Source organism: Tigriopus californicus, chromosome 10 (genome assembly GCF_007210705.1).
Source record: "Tigriopus californicus strain San Diego chromosome 10, Tcal_SD_v2.1, whole genome shotgun sequence".
NCBI classification, from domain to species: domain Eukaryota; kingdom Metazoa; phylum Arthropoda; class Copepoda; order Harpacticoida; family Harpacticidae; genus Tigriopus; species Tigriopus californicus.
The window spans coordinates 11,262,144-11,287,790 of record NC_081449.1 but is presented as its reverse complement, the minus strand read 5'-3'; the positions used below and the strand labels follow the sequence as shown (position 1 = coordinate 11,287,790).

General features: G+C 45.7%; 2 protein-coding genes and 1 long non-coding RNA gene across 3 annotated transcripts; 2 read left to right on the top strand and 1 right to left on the bottom strand.

Moving 5' to 3' along the window:
- The first annotated feature begins 329 nt into the window (after positions 1 to 329).
- LOC131888323 (probable palmitoyltransferase ZDHHC24) lies at positions 330 to 1,805 on the top strand. Its single transcript, XM_059237162.1, has one exon. The coding sequence runs from the start codon at positions 679 to 681 to the stop codon at positions 1,525 to 1,527; it is 849 nt and encodes a 282-aa protein (XP_059093145.1). The 5' UTR covers positions 330 to 678; the 3' UTR covers positions 1,528 to 1,805.
- On the bottom strand, positions 1,788 to 24,775 carry LOC131888316 (neurogenic locus Notch protein-like). Its single transcript, XM_059237150.1, has 9 exons — positions 24,432 to 24,775; positions 24,262 to 24,340; positions 20,335 to 20,609; positions 19,931 to 20,123; positions 17,734 to 17,867; positions 14,118 to 14,630; positions 13,863 to 14,045; positions 8,576 to 8,812; positions 1,788 to 8,375 (listed from the first exon to the last, which is right to left on the bottom strand). Exons 1-9 carry the CDS (start codon positions 24,526 to 24,528, stop codon positions 2,416 to 2,418), a joined length of 7,671 nt encoding a protein of 2,556 aa, XP_059093133.1. The 5' UTR covers positions 24,529 to 24,775; the 3' UTR covers positions 1,788 to 2,415.
- On the top strand, positions 10,706 to 13,867 carry LOC131888326 (uncharacterized). The gene is made up of 3 exons (XR_009374094.1): positions 10,706 to 11,080; positions 12,252 to 13,636; positions 13,699 to 13,867. It is a non-coding gene; the product is annotated as an uncharacterized LOC131888326 (long non-coding RNA).
- Positions 24,776 to 25,647: the final 872 nt, after the last annotated feature.

Genomic DNA, 25,647 nt, shown 5'->3' with positions numbered 1-25,647 from the left:
TTCCATTTGGTCTGGATTCTGGAACCAAGCCATGAGAAATTCGGATTCATCTTTGACTTCGAGTCTTTTTTTTCTTTTGCGCAGGGACAGGGTGACCTATTTGAGAAAAAAATGCTGCATCTTTTCAGTAATCCACACGACTATTGGAACAAAAAATTCTAAATAACCCATTTCTGTAGAGACCTACTCCCTTTAACGCGTGAACCGAAAAGGAATATATTGGTAAAGGGACATCAATCAAATGACTTCTATTTCAGGATTAAAAGTTATTCGATATCTATGATTCACACATCCTTCTTTTGTTAACAATATTATTGAGCAATTGAGTGCAACTGCATGCGAGGGGAGATAAGGGCTCCGTGGAACTTTCCGCCGATCGAGCTGGACCGCGTTGTGCGTGCACATTATCATTTAAAACTTTCATGGGAGATAGACCAAAAGGAGAGGAAAGATCCTCGGGTTGGGACACTTTGATTGCCAAGGCTTGGGAGAACTTAGGCAGCACCACAGTGAAGTAAGGCTTATTGTTCTTTGATATGGAAGCCGGCTGAAGGCACTCGAGAAAGCGCTTTCCTCTATTGATCTCTGAGGGGGAACATATTCTGAGCGTAAACAAAAGTTTTGAAGAAGATTTAAGCCATTACCACTGGGCCTCTCGCGGTGTATCACTGAGCGGAAATGCCTCGACCCTACCGAAATAAGATCGTCCCACGGCAAATTTCCGACATTGGAGCCTTCATCTTTGTCACTATCATGATGCCTTTGACGTTTGCCTATGAGGTCAAGATAGTTCTCCCGGACTTGTACGAAGATTCCCCCATCTTCCATTACTTCCACATCTCCATGGGTTCGATTTTGCTGTTCAACATCCTGGGTAACTTCTGGCAATTGTGGCTCACGGATACAAGCACCCGACACGTGATCCTACCATCGGTCATCAAGCAGAAATGGGACTTTTGCGCCTCTTGTGAGGCGGTTCAGCCTCCGAGGGCGTGGCACTGTTCGGTGTGCGGCATATGTGTTTTGAAGCGCGAGCATCATTGCATGTTCGTGGGGTATTGTATTGGCCATCGCAATCATCGTTACTTTTGCATGTTCCTCTTCTACATGTGGCTAGGAGTGTGCTATTGCACCTTTTTCAATACCAAGTTCTTGCAAACCCAGATGACGTTCACGTGGAACATCTTGCCCAAGTTCATTTTCCCGCTCATCAGTTTGATCACGTTTGACATGTCCTGGCTCCAAGTCTACATCTTCTTTTGGAGTGCTCACTTTGCTGCCATGCTCTTGTGCACGGTACTCCTGTTGTACCACTCCAATTTGGTGCTGCAGGGTCGGACCACTCACGAAAATAACACCCGGAAGAACGCCTACAATTTGGGATGGAAACAGAACTTGACCGAGGTGTTTGGCGAGAAGTGGAAACGGGCAATGATGTTTCCTTTTATTGCCAGCAAGTTGCCTCATGACGGCGTCAACTGGGATACCCGTGATTCCTGGCACCTGAACGGTCCGAAAAGTAGATGAGGATTAGAGTTGACTTCATTGTTCTACGGTGAAGTTGACGCCTCGAAGGTCCGAATCACCGAGACCGCCAATCCCAATGGTTTGCCCGTGTTCAACCATAAGGACCCCAAAGAGTGGTTCCAAAAACGGGCCAATTACATCAAGATGGATTAGGAACATGATTAACGGAAAGTACGTTTTGTAATTAATGATCTCGGGAATTTTAATTCTCAACTTTGCAATAACTTGAAACTGTTGGGTATACCCAATTAAAGGAGACGTTTTTTTGTCGCTCACAAGCTCTGTGTATTTATTTTATTCTACAGAGGCAATAGCTCGACAAGCAATAGCACAATGGTATTTGATAATGAGGATAATATATGTCGTATATGGATGAGAGTCAAGAATATCATGTTTTCTGTTTGAAAAAGAGCAAAAACACATTGGAAGAAGCAGACATTTGAATCCTTTTGTCTACCTGTATCAGAAAGTACAAGTTTTGAAGTATGCACGCACATGTGTCATCGCTATCCATTTAGCGGGTTATTCCAGATTTCAAGTCGGATATTCCACTAAGCACAGTTCATTCATTCCTGATATGTTGATCTTGAATTGGTTGCTCCTGTGGATTCCAATTCAGTTGTAAGGAAAAGCGGAGTCCCTGGTCTTACTCAACCCTCTAACAAGCATAAAAGTCGTATTCAGGTTCTTGAAACCTGTTTTAATGAGATCGAAGAAAGAGTATAAAAATATTGCAGGCCGAATGTGCCGCTCCATCTGTCTTTCATGTCACTTTGCACTCCAGTTCTCAATTCGGTAGCCGTTCAGGGCCAAGTGAGCACGTACGTAGTATATACACAAAAGGCGAGAACGGACGGAGCAAAAAATAATAATTCATGCAACTTGAGATTAGAGGAGGATCGAAGACACACATTCCAACAATTGTTGTTGTTGATGTTGTTGTTGTTGTTGTTGTTGGTGTTGTTGCTGATGATGATGATGGTGCTGTTGTTGTTGTTGCTGCTGCTGAGAGGTGATTCCCATGAAATGAGCATTGTTGGGAGGCGATCGTACGCCCTCAGACCAATCCGAGTGAGATTGTGGACTGGCCGAGCTCCATTGCCCAGGGGAGTCTGGGCTTGGAGTTAGAATGTTGCCCGAGGATCCATCCCCCAGATGAGGACCGTTATTGTGGGGAGGAGTAGGATACATGAACTGTTGTTGGGGCTGCTGTTGTGGACTGACAAAGTGTGCCGCCATTTGAGCGGCATCATGGGAGAAATCAAACGTGCCCTGATGGCGTTGATGGGTGGCACCTCGCATAGCAGCCATATGGGTGGGCGAGGTGGGCAACTGAATGGACCTTGCGGACTTGACTGGAGACGTATTTGTTCCCACCAAGCCTTGGCAATCTTGTTGTTGTACTGTTTGTTGTTGTTGATGTTGTTGTTTTTGCTGATGCTGTTGTTGTTGTTGTTGTTGCTGTGTGGATGCTGATTGAGGCGGAGACAGGTTATGGTTGGACTGGATGGAGGATGGTGGAGAGATCATCCCATGGTTAGGCGGTGACATGGCATTGGCCTGAGACGAGAGAGGGGATTGCATTCCAGACAAGTTGGAATGAGGTGGGGACAAATTGGGATTGTTGCTATAGTTGGCCATGGCTGCGGGCATGGACTGCTGACGGGAATGAGGCTGAGTCTGTTGCTGTTGTTGCTGCTGTTGTTGTTGCTGCTGAGCGCCCATCAAGCTGGCGTTACCGTTGAATCTGGAATATTGAGATTCCAGACTAGATTGGCCAGGCATTCCACCTTGGAGGGTGTGCATGGATCGCGCTGTCACCGCCGCCTCGTAACTCGGAGGTTTGACCCCTGTTCCGTTTTGAGAAGCCATCATTTCTTCCAAGTTAGGCTGTGAGAGTGCCATTGGATGTCCATAGCCTCCTGGAGCATCGAAAGAGGAGTTATCCGGAGACAACATACCTCCCATGCCTTCATTTTTCTTCTGTTTTAGACTGGGTTTCCTCTGCTTGGGCAACGTGGAACCGTTCAGTCCCATTCCGCTCAGGTCTTCAGGGCTAAAAGAGCCTTTGGAGCCGTTCATACCAGGCTTTTTCTTTCCTCGAGCTTTGGCCACACCCATCATGCTTTGAGTTCCCATCATTCCACTTGGAGGTGAGTTGAGCAGCTGATGTTGGTTGGAAAATTGATGTAACGACGAGGTCATCTGAGGAGCTGGAGGAATATGGTCTTCAAGTAAGTTCACAATGTCATGATGCATCTTTTCTTGGGCAATATGCACAGGCAGACGGTCCATATGATCTTGAATGTCACGATTGGCACAATGGTCTAAAAGAGCGCGAACGGCTTGATAGCTTCCTTCCTTGGCCGCCAAGAAAGTAGGCGTCTCGTCCTTCGTATCTTGGGCGTCTCGATTTGCTCCATTGGCTAAAAGAACATTTACTGCTTCCACATTGTTCACGGAAGCGGCCCAATGAAGGGCAGTTTTTCCGTTGTCGTCGGCCAAGTTGATATCCGCATCGGCCTCGATCAGTTGCTCGACCATGCCTTCAATGGCCAAGCGAGCAGCCAAGATCAAAGGGGTCGTACCGTCAAAAGTCTTTGCGTTAAGATTTGTGGCTCGGTTCTTCAGGAGGATATGGAAAACTCCTTGGGCATCGGCAGCGACGCATGAATGCAATGGAGAGCGTCCAGTATTATCTTGAGCATTGGCATCCGCACCGTGGTCCAAAAGTTTCTTGGCAGCATCGGCTCTAGCGTATCTAGCGGCTAAATGCAATGGAGTCTCTCCAGTCTTGTCCATATGAGTGTTGATATCTGCACCTTGATTAATCAAGTCTTGGATTACTGCAGGCGAGGAGTCATCATCTTCGAGGTTCTCAATGTCACCCGTGTCTAATCCACCTCCACGGAAAGAGGCAATCATAAGTGGAGTCATGCCCATGGGACCCTTGACGTCAACATCGTTGGGAAGTTCAGGTTTGATTTCAGCTTGTGGGGGCGTAAGTGCGCCTAAGATGTCCGGATTGCGAATGTCAGCCGCATTGAGATGCTGTTGTGTCCATTGTCGAGAATCATTGTCGTCATATTCAGTCATGATGGTCTGCCCGGAGGAAAATTCCCCACGGCGTTGCTTCTTGGCAACAGGGTGTTGTTCGCTGGGGTCATCGTCTGACCAGCCATCATTGGGATAGTCCATGTTCATTGTGGAAGGATACTTGCTTCCAACACCGAACATTTCTTGGCCATCAGCTCCGCGTTTGCCAGGTCGAAGAGCTGTGGCTCCCGCGGCGTTCATGAATCCTTCAGGGAACCACGTGATGCCCTTGGCTTTTCTCTTGTTGGTTTGAGTGATCACACCAAGTACAACCACTATCAAGGCCAGGATAGTCACGCCAATGACTACTCCAGTCACCTCGGAGTTTCCTTGATTCCCTCCTCGACCTTCATCCCCAGCTCCAATTTCTACGATACCCCAATCATCGGAGAGCTTTTCGGCACCAATCATGGCGGAAATCAAGTTTGCGTAACCCTCGGCGGTATCAAAGCAGTGCTCTCCCGTCTCTTCTTGGCATTTGACGTTGTCAATCTCCAAATACACAATGATCCCGAAATAACCGGCAATCATGTTGGGTTGGGATCCAATGTTATAAGCATAGTTGACGGATTCCAAAGCCGCAGGGTCAAATGGTTGAACCATGGATTTTCCGTTCTCGTCCCGTTTGATTTTGAAGTTCGTTCTCATTACCAACGAGAGGTAGCGTTCGAATCTCTTTTGCATCTCTTCATTGAAGGAATCCATATTCATTGCTAAAACCACGTAGAAACTGCCAGGAATAATTTGGCTACGTTCGGTGGGGGCTTCACAATCCAGACCATCCCAGCCGCATGCGGCGTTGTTACATCGTTGATCGCAATGATTGTTGCCGAAGTGCTCAGTACAAAACACGTCGTAGGTCGGATTACATTCCATAACGGAGGAATCGCAATCCCGTCCATCAAAAAGACAATCCTTACTGTTGCAACTCTCGTCACAAAATCCGTCTTGGAAAACTTCCCAACACTTCTTGCCACGGCTTGTAGCATTGCAATTCTTCCATGGGTTCAATCCGATTCGGCAATCCCCGCCATCATAGTCGCAGAATTGGTTATTGCATTCCTCATTGCAAATATTGTCACCTTTCTTCAGGGAGCATTTATTTTGCTCACATTTGAGCTTCTCGGCACCCACGTCCCAGATGATGTTGGGATTGACCATGTCGACGCCCCCTTTAGAGGTTGGATCATTGATTTCGCAATTCTTGCCTCGCCATCCCTGATAACAGTTGCAATCAAAGTCACCCAATTTATCGATGCAGGTCCCTTTTAGACAAGGACTATACTGGCACTCATTCAAGTTGTCTTTTTCGCATTGCTTTCCACTGGTTCCGTGAGAACATATGCAGGTGTATCCCGAATTTCCGTCCACGCAGGTTCCACCGTTATGACAGGGAGAGCTATCACAACTCTTGCCTGAGAATTCACAATTGGCCCCATAAAATCCCCGGGGACAGATGCAGTGGTGTCCTGATCCAGTATTAGAGCAAGCACCCCCATTTTGACAGGGACTGTGCTGGCAAAAATTGCGTTTGGTCTCACAATGGCGACCTTGCCATCCAGGTTTGCAGTTACACTGATAGTTGTTAACCAATTGAATGCATTCCTTGGTTCCTAAAGGTGAGCAAGGGCTAGACAGGCATTCATTTACATCACCCTCACATCTCGGGCCGACGAATCCTGGACGGCAACGACATTCATAGGCACCGATTTTGTCCAAGCAAGTTCCCCCATGATGGCAGGCTCCTTCAAAGCATTCGTCCTTATTGATTTCACAGAGGATTCCCTCGGTTCCATGAGGGCATGAGCATCTAAAATCGTTGACCAAGTCATGACATAAGCCGTTGTTCTGGCACGGGTTCGGGTCACAATCATCGATGTTAAATTCACAATTCTTGCCTTGGAACCCGGGTGGACAAGCGCATTGGTGTGTTCCAATGAGGTCTTTGCAAGTGGCTCCGTTCTGACAAGGCTGAGAGAGACATTCATTGACCTCGTTCTGGCAGTAGGATCCATAGTATCCTTCCGAACAGAGGCACTCGTGGCTATTTCCAATCTCGCGGCAGTGGCCTCCATTCTGGCACAAATTTTCCTGGGATACTTTTCGCAACCTAGCGGCAACGGAACAAGACACTTGTCGGACATCACACACCTTGCCAGTCCAACCATCCAAACAATCGCATTGGTAAGAAGTGCCAACTTGGGAACAACGAGCTCCATTCTCACAAGGCTTCTCATTACACCAGTTCACAAGTTCTTCACAATTACTTCCAGTTCTTCCACTTGGACAATGACATTTGTAAAAGCCATCGTGGTCAACACACGTCCCGCCATGATGGCAGGGGTTCTTGTCACATTGGTTGATCGATGATTGACAGTAGGCTCCAGTGTAGTCTTGAGGGCAAACACAATTGAAAGAGTTAATTCCGTCGATGCAAGTACCGCCATTCATGCAGGAGCTTTGGGTGCAGTCCTCATCGTTAATTTCGCAATGAGTCCCGGAAAACCCACTTCGGCATTCACAAGTGAACGAGTTAACGTAGTCGTGGCAAGTGGCTCCATTGAGGCACGGATTTGCGGCACACTCGTCAATGTCTTTCTGGCAGAGATCCCCTCCGAATCCGTCGACACAAACACATTTAAAGCTGTCGATGCCATCGATGCAGGTCCCTCCATTCTTGCAAGGAGAGTTGGCGCAATCATCAGAATTCAATAAACAATCCCGACCTTCAAATCCCGGCTGGCATTCACATTTATAGCTGCCATCTGTATTGATGCAAGTCGCTCCGTTGCGGCAGGGCCTATTCAGACATTCGTCAATATCAATGTCGCAATGACGTCCGGTGAACCCCAAAGGACAGGAGCAGAAATAATCTCGATAGTTGGACGACGGTGAACAGGTAGCTCCATTCGCACACTTACTGGGGGAACATGGGTCCATCTCAACCTCACAAGTTTTGCCGGTAAATGGTGGCTCACAAACACACTTGAAGTCATTGATGTGATCGATACAGGTGCCGCCATTACGACAAGGTTGGAGTTGGCAGTCGTCGATGTTAGTTTCACAATTCTTGCCGGTGTAACCCTCTGGGCACTGACATGAGTAAGCGTTGAAATGGGACCGACAGATCCCACCATGTTGGCAAGGATTGGACTTACAATAATCGACTTCGTGCTCACAACGTTTGCCTTCATAGCCCGGTTTGCACTGACAAATGAACTCGTTGAAGCCGTTCTCACACGTTCCACTATTCCGGCAAGGGTTATTGGCACATTCATTGACATCGGATTGGCATCGAGGACCGTAATAGCCTCTGGGACAATTGCACTTGAAACTTCCGACCATATCAATGCATTCACCCTGGTTCAAACAAGGCTGGCTGAGACACTCGTCGATTTCAGACTCACAATTGACACCCATGTAACCAGGTCGACAATGGCATTCGTAACTATTGATTCCGTCAATGCACTCCCCATTCAGACACGGATTGGAGTAGCATTCGTTGATGTTGTTTTCGCAGTTCTGGCCCCAAGTTCCCTTGAGACACCGACATTGATACCCGTTGTTGAGATCCTCGCACTTGGCGCCGTGCTGACATGGATTGCTGTCACATTCGTTGACTTGCTTTTCGCAGAGGTATCCAGTGTAACCCGGGTTGCATTCGCACAAGAATGAGTTATCCCCGTCAATGCACCGGCCGTTCCGACACGGGTTACTGGCACAATCATTGCGATTGACCTCGCAGAACTTCCCTGAAAAAAAAAAAAATGATCATGTCGATGATTCCAGCTATTTCAAAATGGAGTTCAATCACGTTACGTCTTATTTTCAGTGATCATGCAAGGAACTCGAAACATTATAGGCTTCAGGCTCTTTTCCCACATACTTTGACCGGCTCTGATCGACAGAAGTGTTAAGAATCAACACCAATCACGATGGATTGCCCACTTACCAGAGAAGCCCACCGGGCAATCACAAGAGAAGGAGGCAAACGAGTCGCGGCAGGTTCCCCCATTTCGACAGGGACTGTTTTCGCATTCGTCCACATTGGTCTCACAGTTCTGTCCTTTAAATCCGTTGGGACAAGTGCATCGATAGCTGTTGATCAAATCCGTGCAAATGCCGCCATTTCGACAAGGATGGGAAGCGCATTCATCTTCGTCGGTCTCGCAATGAGGTCCAGCGTAACCTGAGGAAAAACAGAAAACAAAAGTGTACTTTTCAATTAAACCAAAACAGAAATATTGTCCGAATTCTCCTCATTTCTGAAAGAATTTGCTGCTTCACAGGAGTTCCAGATGCATTTTTAAGCTATGAAGTCATTCTCTCACGATGCAACTTCCAAAAAGGAATTCTTCTCTGGGCCAAAAAAATTGACCAAAACAATGGCCAAATAACTGCTTTGTCTCCAATACTGCGTTTCATTTAGTTAACTGGTTGAGAAAAAGACTAGCGCATATCACTCCAATTAAATTTGGCGGAGCTGGAAAACCGTCACCAAGACCCAATTGAAAGATATGAAGTTGCCCATTCCATAGTGGATCAAAACATCACAATGCTATACATCAGACACTCTGACATGAAAACAAATCCTGATCACGTAGGGGATCGTATGTCTGTCCCTAAATCTCTTAAAAGACTAATATGGATTATCGAATGTGAAAGAAGTATTAGGTGTGGAACACGTTCCGCCGCGTCTTCATGAGGGAACAATAAAAAATGATGGCAGTAAACATATGCCACGTCAGCTACTTTTTGACACGCATTTCCTTCGAGCAATCAAAATGAGGGAGAGAGATCACATCTAGCATCTGGTTTATGATTCATAAGCGGATGCCCATTAATAACGATTTCAGGAATTTAAATCATCACGCAAACCCAACAGTGAAACTCGGTCTCAACATTTTTAATGTCATCCTGTCTTTCCGTATATTCCCACCGCCTGTCCACTCCAAGCACCTTCGACCAAAACAATCCTCAACTTTCAAACTTGAGCTTGAACGGACCGATAGTACCCTGATTGCTCTGGAATGAAGCCACCCTCGGTCTCACCCCTCTATGAACCTCCCCACACTTCAGCCGGTCTATCCCGAAGGCGATCTCATTGCAACTTGAAACAGAGAGGGGGTGAAATGTTGTTGTCGGAGAGTAGCTTGCCAAGGGACGCTTCGAGCAACCCTCTCTCGTCCTCATGATTGGTGGATGAATTCGGATTCAGCTGCAGTCCCGAAGGATGGAACTAGTGAGGGGAAATCGAACAGGAAGGCGTTGGACAACTGGTACTTTGTTTTGCCCTGTGTGGGGAGGGAGAGCCTCCAGACCGTGGGAACAGATGAGAGAAGCTTTGGAGGATTGAGTAAGCAGGCTACGGCGGAGGAGCAGAAATGCGAGGTTTGGCGTCCCTCAAGGATAAGGTTTGTTGTCACCATCGGACAATTTCAAGTTTCAAGCATCGGTCATTCTTGATATTCCTCTTCATCTAGATCTACATGTACATTTTTTCGAAGTGATGTCAGTCAAATCTTGAGTCAGGTGGTTTGAAAGTGAATGACTGATAAAAATGTACACATATGTAGTTGAAATTGTGCCATGCAAGAGAAGCTCATGTGTGGCCTCTGTGCCGAGGGTCATTTGAAGATTTGAATCCCGCCCTTGAATGGCATATCGACATTGAGTAACAAGCGGGGCTAATCGCTTTCCTTTGATATCTTGATTCCCATTGAAAGGAGGAGACTTCAAAATTTGATTTAGTGCCTGCGTCGCACATCGGAAACGTCTTGAGGTTCCCCTCAAAAATGAGACTTGAAGCCAGCTTTTATGCCTTTATTCTGCGTCCATGACATCGGGCAACAATGCGCTTATTCAAAGGCTAGTATGTATGTAGTCTGAGCAGACGCTGAATGAGCACCAACCTCACCATATTGGAAGGGCAAATGGGGAGAGAGACGCCACTTTAGAGTTGCTGAGAAGAGCTTTGGTCCATTGGCGTCTAGTCCAAACCAAGAGGGATATATCCAAGCTCAACCCTCTGGAAGCTCTAGTAGCTCTAGAAGCAGCTAAAGGAGTGCATACCAGGCAAGGGGGACAACAGGTTGACCTGGGTGGTGACGATTCGGGCAGCTTCGGCCGCAACGTGGCTTCCTGCCTTTTGCCGGCAACTATACCCAGTTCAAAACCACGGATGTCTGTTGAACGGAGGAATTGTGAACTCACTTGACGGAGCAGAGGGGCGCCAAGGGCAACATGCATACATACAGGTGCCATATCAGCAATGGCTACGAATGACGGGATGGAGAGAGAGAGACGGCCAAAGAGACCAGCTCCACCAAGGTAGAGAGTTGCCGTGATTGCTGCTCCTACCCACTGAGCACCACCTAACTCGACACTGAACCAACCCCGACTCTCAAAGTGATGATCCTTGGCACCCAAGACACAAGAGGGCAGGATTGAAGAGTGGGTAAGAGAGAGGGAGGAAGGGGGGAGCAGAATTTGTGGTGGAACCCGGGTCTTTCCCCAGCTCTTTTTGACCAAGTTAGGTCAATTTTCATGCTCAAAACATGACTTGACAGAGAAATAGACAATCTTCTTTCGCTCAGATCAAATTGGAATCAGCTGAAAACATATACATGTATACTATACATAGAATTGATTTGAGTAAGGAATAATTCGATTTAATTAAGCCTCATCTTTTCCAAAACGACTTATCTTGTGTTAGTCGAAACAAGAAAGGCAAAGGTACTTGATGCACGAGTGTAGAAGAAAAAAAGGACCATTCTAACCCTCAACTTGAACTCACTGCGCTGCCAGCTCGTATTCAACAGGTAAAGAAATTGGACTCTTTGACCTGATCTACCTGGCAAATGCCTGAAAAAAGCCATAAAAGCTGGACAATCTCGACCGCCTCAGCCACTCTCGGGGATGGAAGCATGTCAAGATTACAAAATTGACCATCTTTCTTTCTTTCCTCTTTCGTTCGTTCTTGCGCCGTTCGAAACATCCTTGAAGCCATTGAGATTCTTAACAAGCCAAAAATATCTTTATCCCCAACTAGCTCCCGTCACACGCCAAATCTAAGAATAGCTCAAGATCATGTTGAGTCTCAATAGAACTGATAGGATTCAAAGAGTCATTACATTTATCGGCGAATTAACGAGTGTATGCAAACACAAACGACACGACGTACGTTTGGGTGGTGCTAATTCGTTCGCCTTTTTACGTACCTTCTCCTCAATAACCCCAAACTGTAGCCCGACTGCGTACCACTCCTCTGTTGATCTTCCAAATCCTTTTTCACCTATCATTATTTCTTGTGCCAAGCATTAAGTCACCTTCTTTTCACTCTTCCCATGAACCCTATAAATGTAGAGAGTCGACAGGCCGATCTTCTCCAAGAGCCTTCCGATACTCGCTCCCAATACGTGTATAAATGTAGTGGTATGTGTGTGCCTTTGCATTCGGCTCAAGCCGGAGGTCTCGAATAATATAGTGCCCACCAAAACATGAAGTCAGTCAACAAGTATCCATTTGCTTGCTCGCTTTTTATTTTACCCGAGTCTTGAAGCGTGGGAAAGAGTCTTGGATGTTTGACTACTATCTACTACTACTTCTACTTCTACTACTTCTTTTAGGACGACGACGACGACGACGACAACCTCTCCTAAGACAAAGCCATATTATCATGGTGGTATAAGCCAACCCGCGTCCGGTCCAGCACTCGCCATGATCGCACGGACTCACTCCTCATCAACCAAAAGAAAAATAAGAAGAAGACCAACCGAACAACCAAGCAACCAACCAAGCAACCATCCAACCCACTAACACGACCATCGCTTACTACTACTACAACAATAACAACAACAACACTCATCCATCCACGAAACAGTTGGTACAGGAGGGAGATGGGGGATGACTACCTAGTATAGTAGAGTACGTAGTAGCTGGTGTAAGCGCGTGTGTGTGTGAGCGAGTGTGTCGAACTGGCACCAACTACCTGCAGCTCCCTCCTCCAGTAAAATGGCTAGTGCCAGGACCACTTTGGCTTAGGTACCAAATTCCCTCAAGTGTCTTCTTGTCGACGGGGAAGAGAAGGAGAGGGGGGAGGAGGAGATGTTTTGTTACAAGGGTAGAGTTGAAATCAACCAAAAAGGCTCATACAACGCGCTTCCAAGAGGAGATACGTCCAAGACTTTTAACCTGCTCTAATTAATGGCTAGACTTGGTCTTCCATGGAATTGAGCTTCGGATCAATAGAGCAGACCTCTTTTTGAGAGATTGCATTCGGATGTTCGAGGCATCGGACTACACTACTGGGTACTGTACGTATGGCCACGTATTGACTTCTTTTGATTGTGGCCAAATCTGATGCGCCTGTTAGCGAACAAAAGCCACAAAGCCAAGTAAATCAATTGCCAAAGATTAAGACGCTGAGCGCAAATCTCCAAAAAATGACGTGATCTGGCTATTACACTTCATTGAGCACAAAATTGATAAAAGAAGACCCATCACCACACACACACACACGCACACCACTACCACAAAAGCTGAACACGACAAAAAACGGTCAAATTTCAGAAGAATGGAATGACTTCATTAAAGCGACATTATCAGATGAAACACCTCTTGGTCGCCGTGTACTCTCTTCATCATTCATCATGTCAGTATAGCTTCGATGGAAGAAAAGGCTACATAAGAGAATTGTGCCAAAAAACAAAACAAACATTTATAGCATCTCTAATCGCCAATGTTTCGATAATGCTTTCAAACCCAAGAAACGGAATAGTCAAGTAACTGGTGCCACTATCTCTCTTCAACCCCTCATCATCGGTCTACCATACTACTCTATAATGAGGAAGGGGCAGGTGTTCGGAAATCTTCGTATCTTCTTACGACAATAGCTTGGTTGGGCGCGAGGGGCTCGAAATTGTGAGTACTCAAAGCCATCTAGCACTGATGGACAAGCACGGCGGCTTCCCCCACTGACGCCTATACAATAACCCTCATCAACGAGTCTTGGGTAGTTTTCAAAACGTCCAACCCCGATCCCAATCAGCAGCAGTGAAGTTTTTTTTTTTTCAGAATTCGAACTCCTCTCCCGGCTAACCAAATCCTTCCAAGCGAAGGAAGGAACTCAAGTTGAAGGAGCGAGATAAGAAATGGGTCCAGAGGTCCCCTGGTAGCACCCTTCGTATGTTATCTAATTTCGTCAAGATTGACTATATCTTATACTTCGATCGACTTACCTGGCATGCAAATGCATCGGAATCCGCCTCTCTCATCGATACAAGTGCCTTCATTTTGACAAGGGTTCGAGTCGCACTCATTGATGTTCACCTCACAACGGGGACCAGTGAAGCCAGGGGCGCAATCGCACCGATAAGAACCGGGGGTATTAACACACTTGCCATCATGCTCGCAAGGCGATCCTGGAAGAAAAAGGGGGGCATACGTAATCAGTCAATGTATTTCTTAGACTGGTCTCGTTTTGACCCACTCACCTTCGTTACATTCGTTGATGTCTTGATTGCACTCGTCGCCGACGAAACCCTTGAGACAGGAGCACTTGTAGCCTCCCGTGACAATATCCGTCTCGCAAATGGCTCCCGCATTGCACGGGTTTGAAGCACAGGCATCATTCAGATGGCACAATAGACCGGTTTTACCTGGTGGACATTCACAATAGTAATTGGCCACCCGATCATGACATGTTCCGCCACCCAAGCAAGGCATCTGAGAGCAATCGTTCACGTTGTTTTCGCAATTTGTCCCATTGTAGCCATTGACGCAAATACAGGAGTAGCCATGATTTGTGTTGGCACAAGTGGCCCCATTTTGGCAGATATCCGGATGGAGAGCACATTCGTCTACGTCTTCCGAGCAATATTCCCCTGTGTATTCTGATGAGCATTCACACGTGTAAGTTCCAATCCCGTCAATGCACCTTCCACCGTTTTGGCAAAGGTTTCCAGCGCAATCATCAATATTGACCTCACACCGCTCTCCGCCAAAGCCTAGAATAAATGAGCGAATCGTCATAAAGGGACTCGCTATGGAAAATTGGTGGTAAAATTCTTAATGATCAGAGCCAAAGAGGGGAGAAATCTCTTGAGACATGGTGGGAAAGTCGAAATTGGTTCTTTTTTTGCACTTCCACAGTGATTCGGCTCGAACCGTTCGAGTTGCAAGAAGGGCGGTGCTGCTCAATAGCTCTGTCAACCAAAAAGAATTTCCTAGTCATTGACATTCTATTGCTAATTGCCTACACTAACAAACCTCATTTGGTGGTTCTCACGGTGTCTCAACCCATAAAGCAAGTGAAACTACTCACTACATTAGAACCACTCTCTTGCTGGTCTTAAAAGACCCCATCACCCACCCAGAGCCATTATAAGTAGCATCATTCTATTTCTCATCTTTCTCTCATTCACATCGCATTATTTACCTTGTAAACACGACATTTTCGATACAACCTTCTCTTTTATTGGTCTCCTTTGTCATATTCAAATGGTCTCGTCGAGAACGAACCAATCTGTATTGACGCTCCTAGTACATAGATGATGAATGCGAAATTTCAATTCCTTTTCGACTATCGTGAGAAGATAACCCAGGCTATCGGTCGGTTGACGACCAACGACCAGCTAGCTAACAACTGACCAAGATTGCATGTAATCTCCAGACTCAAAAAATCATCATCGCTCTTCTCGAGTCTTGGGAAAGGGTGATGGACTCGCTCTTGATTGCTGTTTTCCAAAGCAGATTGACTCACAGGGGATGAAAGATCAGGGGACAAGATGGCAGAGGAGGGAATGACAAGAAGGTCTCCATGGCCCATGAAAATACTCTGGTCGTAATCCTCGGTGTCATCTTGAGAATGATGGCATTTTAACAAAGATAAACAAGAGCAAACACTAGCAGCTTCCCCAAAAAGTTCCTTTTTTCTAATGGTCATGGATTGCTCGTTCTAACAAAAAGGTGAATGACTCAGCAGCTCTCTCGGTTGTTGTCAACAACATCCCTTAGGTCCTCGAAGTCTCCACACCGAAGAGCCCTCAATTCCTCCGAAGAACTTGAATGGCTCGTGAAAAGCTCAACCGTAAACCGAGATGACACTTTTTGAGCGTTCCTTCTTTGAATGGGGGATAATCACGAGTCTGGAGGGATGGTCTAACCAAGGCACAGCCAAGAATTCTTCAAAGTTATCACTAGTCACATCCTTAACCAGACTTGTTCATTTTACAAATCGGGGCTCCTTCCTTATTGTGTTAATAGACAAAAGAGCATAAGCTTAATTAACAATCAGCTCCCCCTCTCTTGTACCCAAGGACTAAACACTATGGCACATTTCAAGGAGCTGTCCTCTCGCCACCCAACACAGGGGCTGAGTATAATGGCCAACTAATTGAACTGGTCGAGATCAGTTTCCATACCCAACGGAATTAGTTGGTGGAGCATGATTTTATTTTTTAGCATCGCTTGGACATGCTCCCCATGAAATTTAGTCCAGATTCAGGAGATCGCCATGATGATGATGATGATAATGATTACAAGCCAACGAGTTAAACACGCCTGAGAAAGTTCCCAGGCTCCTTCTCTTCAACCGAGCTCCAAGAAGGAGTGTTCCAAGTGAGAAACAAACAAAAGTGGCAGAATGAGAAGAGGAAATCTTTACCGAGGTCATGACCACTTAAACGTGGGTCATTGTCCTGATGATAAAATGATCGTTTTCCCTCTTTCTTCTTCCCCTTCTTCCCCCTGAAACAAACGATGGACAGAGGGAGCGAGTCTCACAATGGCAAATGAAATTGAGTCAAATCAGGACGGCATTAGTCAAAGGGATTATCGGGAAGACAGTCAAGAGGTAGATTCAATTGAATGAGATTCGATTAGACTCGGGACAAAGATTGTAGTGAACGAAGACTGTCTTGGACCTTGATTACGAGTGAACAGCTTCTCATCTGCTTGACACTTGTCGATGATATCGTGTCTTCTCACTCTTCCTCCCCCTTGGTCTCTCGATGCCTGCCTTGGAAAGTAATTTGAGCCTTTTTTTCTCTTCAATCCAGATGCTCTTTTATGGCTCCTCCTCGGTCTGCCTTGTCTGCCACTGACTGCATCTTTCTCCCCACTCTTCTCGTGTCTATTGAAGATTTTAGGAGAGCTGTTCCCTCTCACAGAAAAACATAGCCTGAAGAGAGAATCTTTCTTTCTTTCTCTCTTTCTCCTCTCCCGGGTGTCATTCTGTCTTTTTGTATTGCCCCGGGGGTCTGGGTTCAGAAACGAGATCTCGGATTGAAGGAATAACAATGGTTTTCATAAATGTGCTGACAACACGAGAGCCATCATCTTACATTGGGGAGGGGGCAGAACCAGGACTAGGATTTTGCAGGTGCAACGCCAACCACTTTTCTCATCACAATAATATCATCAAGGCAATGATTTTCTTCGCCGTCAACGAGGACTTGCGGGGTCAAGGCTTCGGGTCAAAGCCACCACGCACCAGCATGAGAGACATAAAGCATAAAAACCAGACCAACATCCGGACCCCCCAGAGAATCCCACAACAGCCTAAACCATTTGGCTTGGAAGCTCTCCTTCCATTCTCATGATCAGACCGCGATCTGTGCAACAAGAGAGAGAGAGAAAGAAGAGCGAGTTCAGCAATGAAGCCTTAGTTCACAATAGATGATTCATGTGTTTGGAGTCTTTAGAAAATGATGGACTAAAACCAATTCGGCCAATGTAGAAACAACGCGCTCATCATCCATCCGTTTCCACTCCGGGCTATATTTCTCGCACCCTAATAGCAACAACAATCCCCCTCAATTGTTCCCCTCTAATCTTGAATTAGTCGTATACCTTGCAAAGTGGTGAGAAAAGAGAAACCTAAAAAGCTGTGGAATGCCGACCGTCAAACAAATTTAAAATCGCCAGGATAACACGAGTAGCTGTTTCAGACATATTTAGTAGCCGAGAATTTTCCACCGATTCGATCCAGAGCGACCATAAATCATGGACAATGAGCTTCGGATTGGATAAAGATCCAAGTAAATCTGAGTGGACTTACAGACGATCGCAGGGTCATTGAAAAATAAGAAAGGATGTTTTTCTACTCACCAATCGGACAGGAACATTGGTATTGGAAGTTGTCCATGTCAATGCAGCGTCCGCCATTTTCGCAGGGACTGGGATTGCAAGGGTAGAACACGTTCTCACAATTCTGACCAGCAAAGCCTTCGTCACAACGGCACCTGGAATAGAACACAAATAAGTCTTGAATCAGAGCCGCTGCCGGTGAGGAAGTGATCGGGTAAGGTGGTAGCTGAATGGGCTCCCACATGGTCAGCATTTCCATTAATATCACGAGCATCATGCACTTTTCTAATGAAAGAAAGACTCTCTGGGCAATGGGGATGACTGTGGACAACTCATTCACTGTCTTTCTGTCTGTCTGTCTGTCTGTCTGTTGGCTCTTAGAATGCTGGTCACAGAGGAAGGCACTTTATGATGGTCCAAACGACTCTGAGATGATATTCCAATTCAGAATGGCGTGATTTCTCAACTGACACTCGACGAAGCTCTTTCCAGAAAGGCCAGAGACGTGAACTGTCGACGTGAGTAATTCTAGCTTATTAAGATTCGTGAAATCAGCACAGTTCAATTGCTAGTGGATGGCTCGCCAATCATGGCTTTCATCGGAAGCTGACTGGACTGGGCAGAAAATCTTTCGTTTGTGTAGCACGTCATTTACACAATGAGAGAGGAGACTCATAAAATATCAAAAGGCTAATTAATCAAGTCTGTCCATAAAGAAGAGGAACGAACTATCTCCAGTCATGTAAGTACCAGCGCCGTGCTCGGGGTATACCAGTACGTGTACGTAAGCCCGAAACAAGAATACAATATGTTAAGTTCGTTATCTGCTCATAAAAGGAAATCATTGTCCAGCCCCCTTACCTCTCCTGATGGTGTGCAACATGCCATGATGACCACTACTCATTCTCATCATCAACACCACCGGCAGCATCCAGTACCTAATCAAGGAGAGGGTCCCAGTCATGGCGATCCCTGAGAAACTGAAAACACCCCTTGTCAGAAAAAAAAATGGCTGGCTAAGCAAAATTTCGCCGTCTCTCTTTGCTCATGGACAATGAAAACAGGCATTTCCTTTGGCAGAGGGCAAAAAGAAATCCAAAGTGAAAGGTTGATGGAGAACTGACGAGTTTTGGGAATTCATCACCAATGGAGTCGGGTGTTTCTTTACGATTGAGTTGAGTGCAGTCTTTAACAATACGAAGAGCTCGAGAGGTCGAGAGGCTCTCAAAGATACCAAGATTTGGTTGTAAATGGCATCTTTTTTTACTTCAAAGAACTTGTTTTGTAAAGGATTGCTGCGAGAGCTCTATGGACTTGCTCATTAGATCTGTCTTTGGACCTCGGGAGTCGAAAAGATGGCAATGTACAATTTCACTCAAGGACGACAACAACAAGTGCATTTATGTTGATGAAGGATGATTGGCGGATCCATCGCGCCATCTTTACAAGAAAATCCCATTTTTTTGTCGTTATGACTATTGACGACATCGAGTTTCGAGAATTCTTCGTCGCTTTGAACAAGTCAGGCAGGTGTACATTCAATTGCTGAGGAAGGACAAAATCCCACTTGTTTGCTTCAACAGCTCCTTCGAAGCCAAACAGTGATGACGCGACCAATTCGTCGTGAATACCAACAACCACCATCCACCGTATTCTTATTGGCTACCACGATGCCTCGCCAATTGAATCAACCAAAAATCCAGATGAGAGTTGTAAACAGGACTTGAGCATTATCAGAGCTTACAAAAAGATTGCACCTGTCTTCCACAATCAGAACTACTTCTGAACTCAGCTTTAAAGACTTTCATTGGGAATATTTTCCAGGTTGAAAGGGTTCAAAAGCCTTCGGAAACCAGTTATGGGGTTGATGAGCATCTCATTTCATTGAAAACGATTTGAATATATGAGGTGGTCACGATCTTGGCAATGAGCTCAAGATATATATTCCACTTTCAGCCGAGAAAACCAGAAGATGGCCAGAAAATGGAGCACGACTTCAGAAAATGAACTTTTACCTCTTGACTCTCCCCAAATTCGAGACTGAGCCCGACGTTATTTTGGGGAGAAATATGATGCGTTATCTCGGTCATCCCAAATCTCGGACATGACATGTGGAAACCGCGTGAACGCTCGTCTCGTACATTGCTGATATCAAACACGAAAGGATATAGAATACTCCTCATCCTGAATATTCATCTCAAGATGTCTCGCTTCTTACCTGTAAGAGCCATGGGTGTTGATGCACCGCCCATTGTAGCACGGGTTTCGCCGACATTCGTTCACGTCGATTTTGCAATCGGGTCCGTTGAATCCGTCATGGCAATTGCAGCGATAGGAGTTCGACAACGAAATACAATCTCCGTTATGGCAGGGGTTACCCGCACAATGATCTTTCTCCGTGCAATGAACTCCTGGAAGCACAACATCAAAGAACAACTTGTAATAGGAAACACAAAATCGTAAACATTGATATTTCAGAGGGTTAGCGCGTCCATTTGTTATGACAAGCCACCCTTGCTCGTCGACTTTTAATCATTTCTTAAAAAGTGCATAATTAGAAAACAAAAGCCAGATGAATCTCGATATTGATAAAACTGCTAAATAAATGCAAGCCAAGCTTACCTTTCCATCCCAAAGGACAAGTACATTTGAATTTGGTCAAGGAGAGTAACGAGCAAGTCCCACCATTACGACAGGGATTATTGTTGCAGGCATTACTCGGGACAGCAATCTCGCAAAAGCTGGCCGAGTATCCAATAGGACACGAACACTGGAAGGTGGGTCCTCGGGTCGTGGACATTAGGACGTTGCAAGTGCCTCCATTCTGGCACTTTTGTCCGCCCGATGTACACGGGTTCTTGTATTGACAATATTCGCCCACGTAGTCCGAAGGGCAACTGTGGGAAAGAGACAATATGTGTTTTTAGATACGGGATATGCTCATTGAGAGTGCGTTGGAAATCTCTGAAATTCCTTGAAACGAGCTAGAAATAGTGCGGCTTGTCTCATCAACATGATCATATTCGTTCAAGGGAACTTCTCCTGCTGGTCTAACTCGACGAGTACAATGAGCAGTAGATGCTGATGCTACCCAATTGACAATTCTCAAACCGCCTGAGGCATCTGATCCCTCTCCCATTTGACATATGGCTACCGAACGAAGGAAGGAGCAAACATACGAGGGGATTCACCAACTTAAAGCTAGCTGAGTGAGAGCCGAAGCAGGACCACGATTTACATTCAAAACGACTCACTCACAAGTGGCCTAAAGGGTGAAAAAAGATGAGGCGTTCAAAGTGTGAGAGCGCCTCGGTTCAAGAGTTCTCAGTGCAAAGAATAGGTCACTTCAGTCAGACAGATGTGCAAGCACTAAGAAAATGAGCTCAAAGCATTGACAAAAACACTTCATGACGTACAATAAAGAGCAGGATGTGGCATCGAAGTGAGAATCCTTCACGATCTTCTTCCATTTCTCTAGGTGAATGCCGTTTTAAATTCATAGTAGTGCGGGTCCAACTACCTGGACTCAATAATTAACGCTGGCCGTGTCCTAATCTTAGATCTCTAATTAAAGGCTGCGATTTGATGCCATGTCAAACACCACTATATCATGTTTAAATCTCGATCGGGAATTCAAGTTTCCAACCGTTACTGACTGCTTCTGTTTGCCCGGATTTTCGATCGTCAATCCAGGCGTCCATCCAGCATTCGCTCGATGGGAGCGCCATTCCAGAGACAGCGAGCGACCAATCCCGCACATCCATCTCTCCATACAGCTGTCTCACGACTACTGATTTACGTAGTACTACCTTACAACATTTTCCGTTGTTTTATTTTGGACCAATTCAGCGACGCGATTGCAGCCTCGTAGTTGGGGGTTTGTCGACGAACATTGGCGAAAATCTTGGTGGTCTCTACGCTCTTCTGACTTCTGAGTGCTCCTCGATGTGGCAATGTTTGCGAGGAAGAAATAACGAATTTCTACTTGCCCATCGACTGATCTGTTGATCTTAATTCAAGACAACGAATCTGGCTTGTGAATTGGTGTCATCGGCGGGATTATCTCTGTATCTTCTTAAAGCACGCGATGCCTCTTTATCCCCAACGGACTATGTCGCCCAAACGTAAAACGAATCTAATGAAGCTATCTCCTCGTTCTCGGAAGACTCGGGAAGAATATTTAAAAAGCAGGCTCGAGACCGGAAAAATCCGTTAGAGCATACACATATTGCCAGGAAGGATATACGAACGAGGAGGGAAATGTGGTCGTCGTTGGCCTCTTCCTTCTCGTATGGACGAACATAGAGTTCGGCTAGTTGGAGACTCGTGTACATCTGCCACCTAGAAAGCTTACGTATCGCCACGGAGCTTCCTTCAGCCATTCATTTATGGAACCCATAAGAGTAGTTGAGAAACGTAAAACTTGAAAATCATCTGATCACGTACCTACTTCTAATTATGCAACTCCCGAAATCTACCCGAAAAAGCGAACTGCATGGCATGATAGTAAGCCAAAGATTTCGAGAGCAAATCGATATTTTTTGCCTCTTCCATAACGAACTATGAAAATGACGGTTGGTGAATGGTGGGTTTGCTTTGGTTAGAAGATCCACGAACACATGCTCGTGCCACTCACACACACATTCATCTGCACAATCCAACAGAAGTTGGAGAGTAGAGTCGGGGGGTTAAAAGCCCCCAGAGCAAACCATTGGGAGCAGATGCAATAGCCAAGGCATTCGTGCCCTTTTTCATGCAGTATTTCAATCTTTAAAAGCGACATTTAAACCAATACTGTGTCAGATACAACATGGAAGTGTGCTTCATTTTCATGGATAAAATGAATGCGGTCGGCGGCTGAATGGCAGCAAAGAATCCCGTTCGATCAATGGATTGAGGAGTCAGTCACGGAAACCCCTTTTTGACCATTTCGAGGGAGAATCATTTTCCTTCATCTCTCAATTTTATTTTAAGCTTGACCCCAAAGTGGTCAGGGGACAGAGAGATCTTGTTGGTGTTCTATGAATAGATTCTGCTCTTTCAATTTCATTTCTTCCCGCTGATCAACAACAAAGGCAGACCTGGGTCGCAAAGAATGATGGGAGGAACCAGATGGTGAATACTATGGTGGGGTGACATTGCTCAGGAATTTCCAATTTACTTTCTTCCCAAGTTCTCAGAATCAGAATGGAGGGATTCATGCTTGAAGACTGAAATTGGCATTAGGGTTGGTCGCACAGTAAATCAGAACCAAGTGAGTGAAAGGCTTCTAGACAAGAAAGATGGTTCGAGCGGAAATTCCAGTTGCGGCGGCAACACAATCCGATGAAGGCCTGACTCAATCACGAGCATAATTTCTCAAACTGGTGAGCCCGAATCGGTACCTCCTGAGACCGAGTTAAGATCTGTCTCTTGAACTAATTCTGCTCATCACTCTAAGAGCAGGTGCTTCCTAATAGTAATAAACAACTACACACAGTGTGTCTCTGTGATTGAGCACTCTGTAATTGGCCAACCCGTGTCCGCACTTCCTTTAAAAATTCTCACGATCTGATATGAAGCGATTCTACTGAGGTGTAACAGAGATTATTGAACCAAACGGGTGGAATCCAAGAACGTCGTTCTTGTTCTTGCAGACAGGAGCTAAAAAGTTATCACAACTATATCGATGCTTGCGATCTACTAGCTGCATGGGCCTACTATTATCATGAAAGAAAGAAAATGAGTAAACTAAGTCTTTTGAAACGTATTGACTTGGACATGGATACATTGAGCGTTACGCTTCGATCTTTTATTCCCACAGAAGTAAATCATCCATGATATGAAGAGCAAAATGTCGCCTGCTGCAAAGTCTTAAGGAGACCACAACTTGGAATATTCTACCACAAGTGTATGATGTAAACCATGAACAATAGTTAAGAGACCATATCGATCCTTTTGCTTGGATAACCTGATCATAGATTAAGGGAGAGAGAAAATTTGCTGAATGCTACTGTAGATATCTTTCCCATTCCAAATCATGACTCCTCTTCCTCTTCATGCTCTTATCAGGAACAATGTTGTTCATGATTGAACATAAACCGCTCCAGTTTTGAATAGAATCCTAATTGAATGAAGTTCAAAGCCCTGCCAGACAACCAAACTGTCTAGTATCTCGCTTATGACACTCTCCCATCTGTGGATGTGCATGTACGCAATTTGGTAGCACCATGTGTTGTGGGCTTTCAATGACGAGCTCCTCGGGGAATTCAAATCGTCCCACCAGCATTGGCAAATTTGAAAGGAGAATCAACGCGGAGGGTCAACATAAGATAAGCGCCAAAGATGCGAACAAGATCAGTTTGTGGCTTCATTGGCAGTTTCTTCAACATGTTTCTTTGTTCTTGAGTAAATGTTTGCATCTTCAATCTCACCAAAGACAACATGGACCCATCCATCCCCCTCTAGCTACGGTTCAGCGCTAAAATCAATGGGATTAACGTTTTTGTTCTCGCACAGAGAGACAGAGGCGCTCTAAAACTATTACCAAAAGAGTGAAGGTTAACTTACTCGCAGTATGAATTTCCAAGAGAGCTCCTAATACATAGAGCTCCATTCTCACATGGATTGGGTGAGCATGAAACAAAACCTGGAAAACAATCATAAAGGGTGCGTTAAAATCTCTTGCCATGAACGAACCCGCTTCCATTTTCAAGTGAGCACACATTTAGTTCCCTTACCTTCGACGCTCGAGGTTAAAGCGCACAAAATTAACAGTATGAATGAGATCACGGATGGTCCCAAGCCAAATAGCCCTGGGAATTGGCCTCTCGACATTTTGGGTCGAGGTCTAGCTAAGGCTCATTACAGCAACAGCACTACCATTTTCTTCTAACACAACACCGTGTATCTGAGCATAGTATTTGAGGCTGGTCACTTAAGTAAGTCGGGAGTAATGGCACAACAGAATCAACTTGGTTCAAGAGTGATTGACCTCGCCACGAATAATATGCTAGGCCATTTGAGGTTACTTTGTTTCAACAACCTCCACCGTCACTTAATCACTCTCCGGCCTCCACTCAACAACTGACTCAAGCTTGGTTTCGAAAGCAGGCCCGCTTTTCTTGGCCGCCGCCACTCATCAGCCTCGGACGAGCGCTCTCAATTGCTCGCGTTCAGATCGGGCACGGACCAAGTAGCCTGGGGTCGCGCTTGCTCAAAAGTGGACGACCGGGGACGGGGAGGGAACTTTTTCAAACAAGGGAGGACGCCACCAAAGATGCTGTGGAGGCAAAAGGTGGATGGAGGTTCTTGGCGACGACGATTTTGGCGACTATCACGACGACGACGACTGGTTTTTTGACCGCAGGTGAGGTCTCCAATGATTTGGGGATGGTGTTGGTGGCCGGAGAGTGCGGACGGAAGACAAGAATGCTTGAGCAATGCGCTCGAGCGCTTCGGCCAACAACAGAGAGCTCGGATCGTGAGAAACTATTTCAAGAAAAACGAAAAGGAATCCCCTTGGTACAAATTGGATGATCCCCAGAGTCCAAGGAAGGATTCATCAATTGTATGTATACGGAGGTTGAAATCCTCAAAAACCAATGCCAAGTCACCGAACGACTGGGCGACTGACTAACTTTCTGACTCACAGACTGGGGGTCGGTAATGCTCAGTGGGTTGATCATAGCTATATTTTAGAAAAATATAGTGCCAGATGAGAAAACATACTTGATCGTGACAGAGCTATGGATCACTTCATTTGAGATGACGACCAGATTGATGACGAACACATATGTAAAGATTCAAATCTATTTTTGGGTCCATAACTTTTGTACCGAAGCCGCATACAAAAATATGGTAGGTTTAGTAAAAAAGCCTGAAAGAAAGTTGCGTGGTAAAGGCTCGCGCAGCTTCATCGTAATATCTCTGGAGAACTTGATAGCAATTTTCAGA

Coding starts and splice junctions, on each gene's coding strand:
- LOC131888323 (XM_059237162.1), top strand. CDS start 679: ATGCCTCGACCCTACCGAAATAAGATCGTCCCACGGCAAATTTCCGAC.
- LOC131888316 (XM_059237150.1), bottom strand. CDS start 24,528: ATGTCGAGAGGCCAATTCCCAGGGCTATTTGGCTTGGGACCATCCGTG. Junction 20,610..24,261: donor CTTGGAAATTCATACTGCGA/GTAAGTTAACCT, acceptor TCTTTCCCACAG/TTGCCCTTCGGACTACGTGG. Junction 8,376..8,575: donor TTGCCCGGTGGGCTTCTCTG/GTAAGTGGGCAA, acceptor TTTTTTTTTCAG/GGAAGTTCTGCGAGGTCAAT.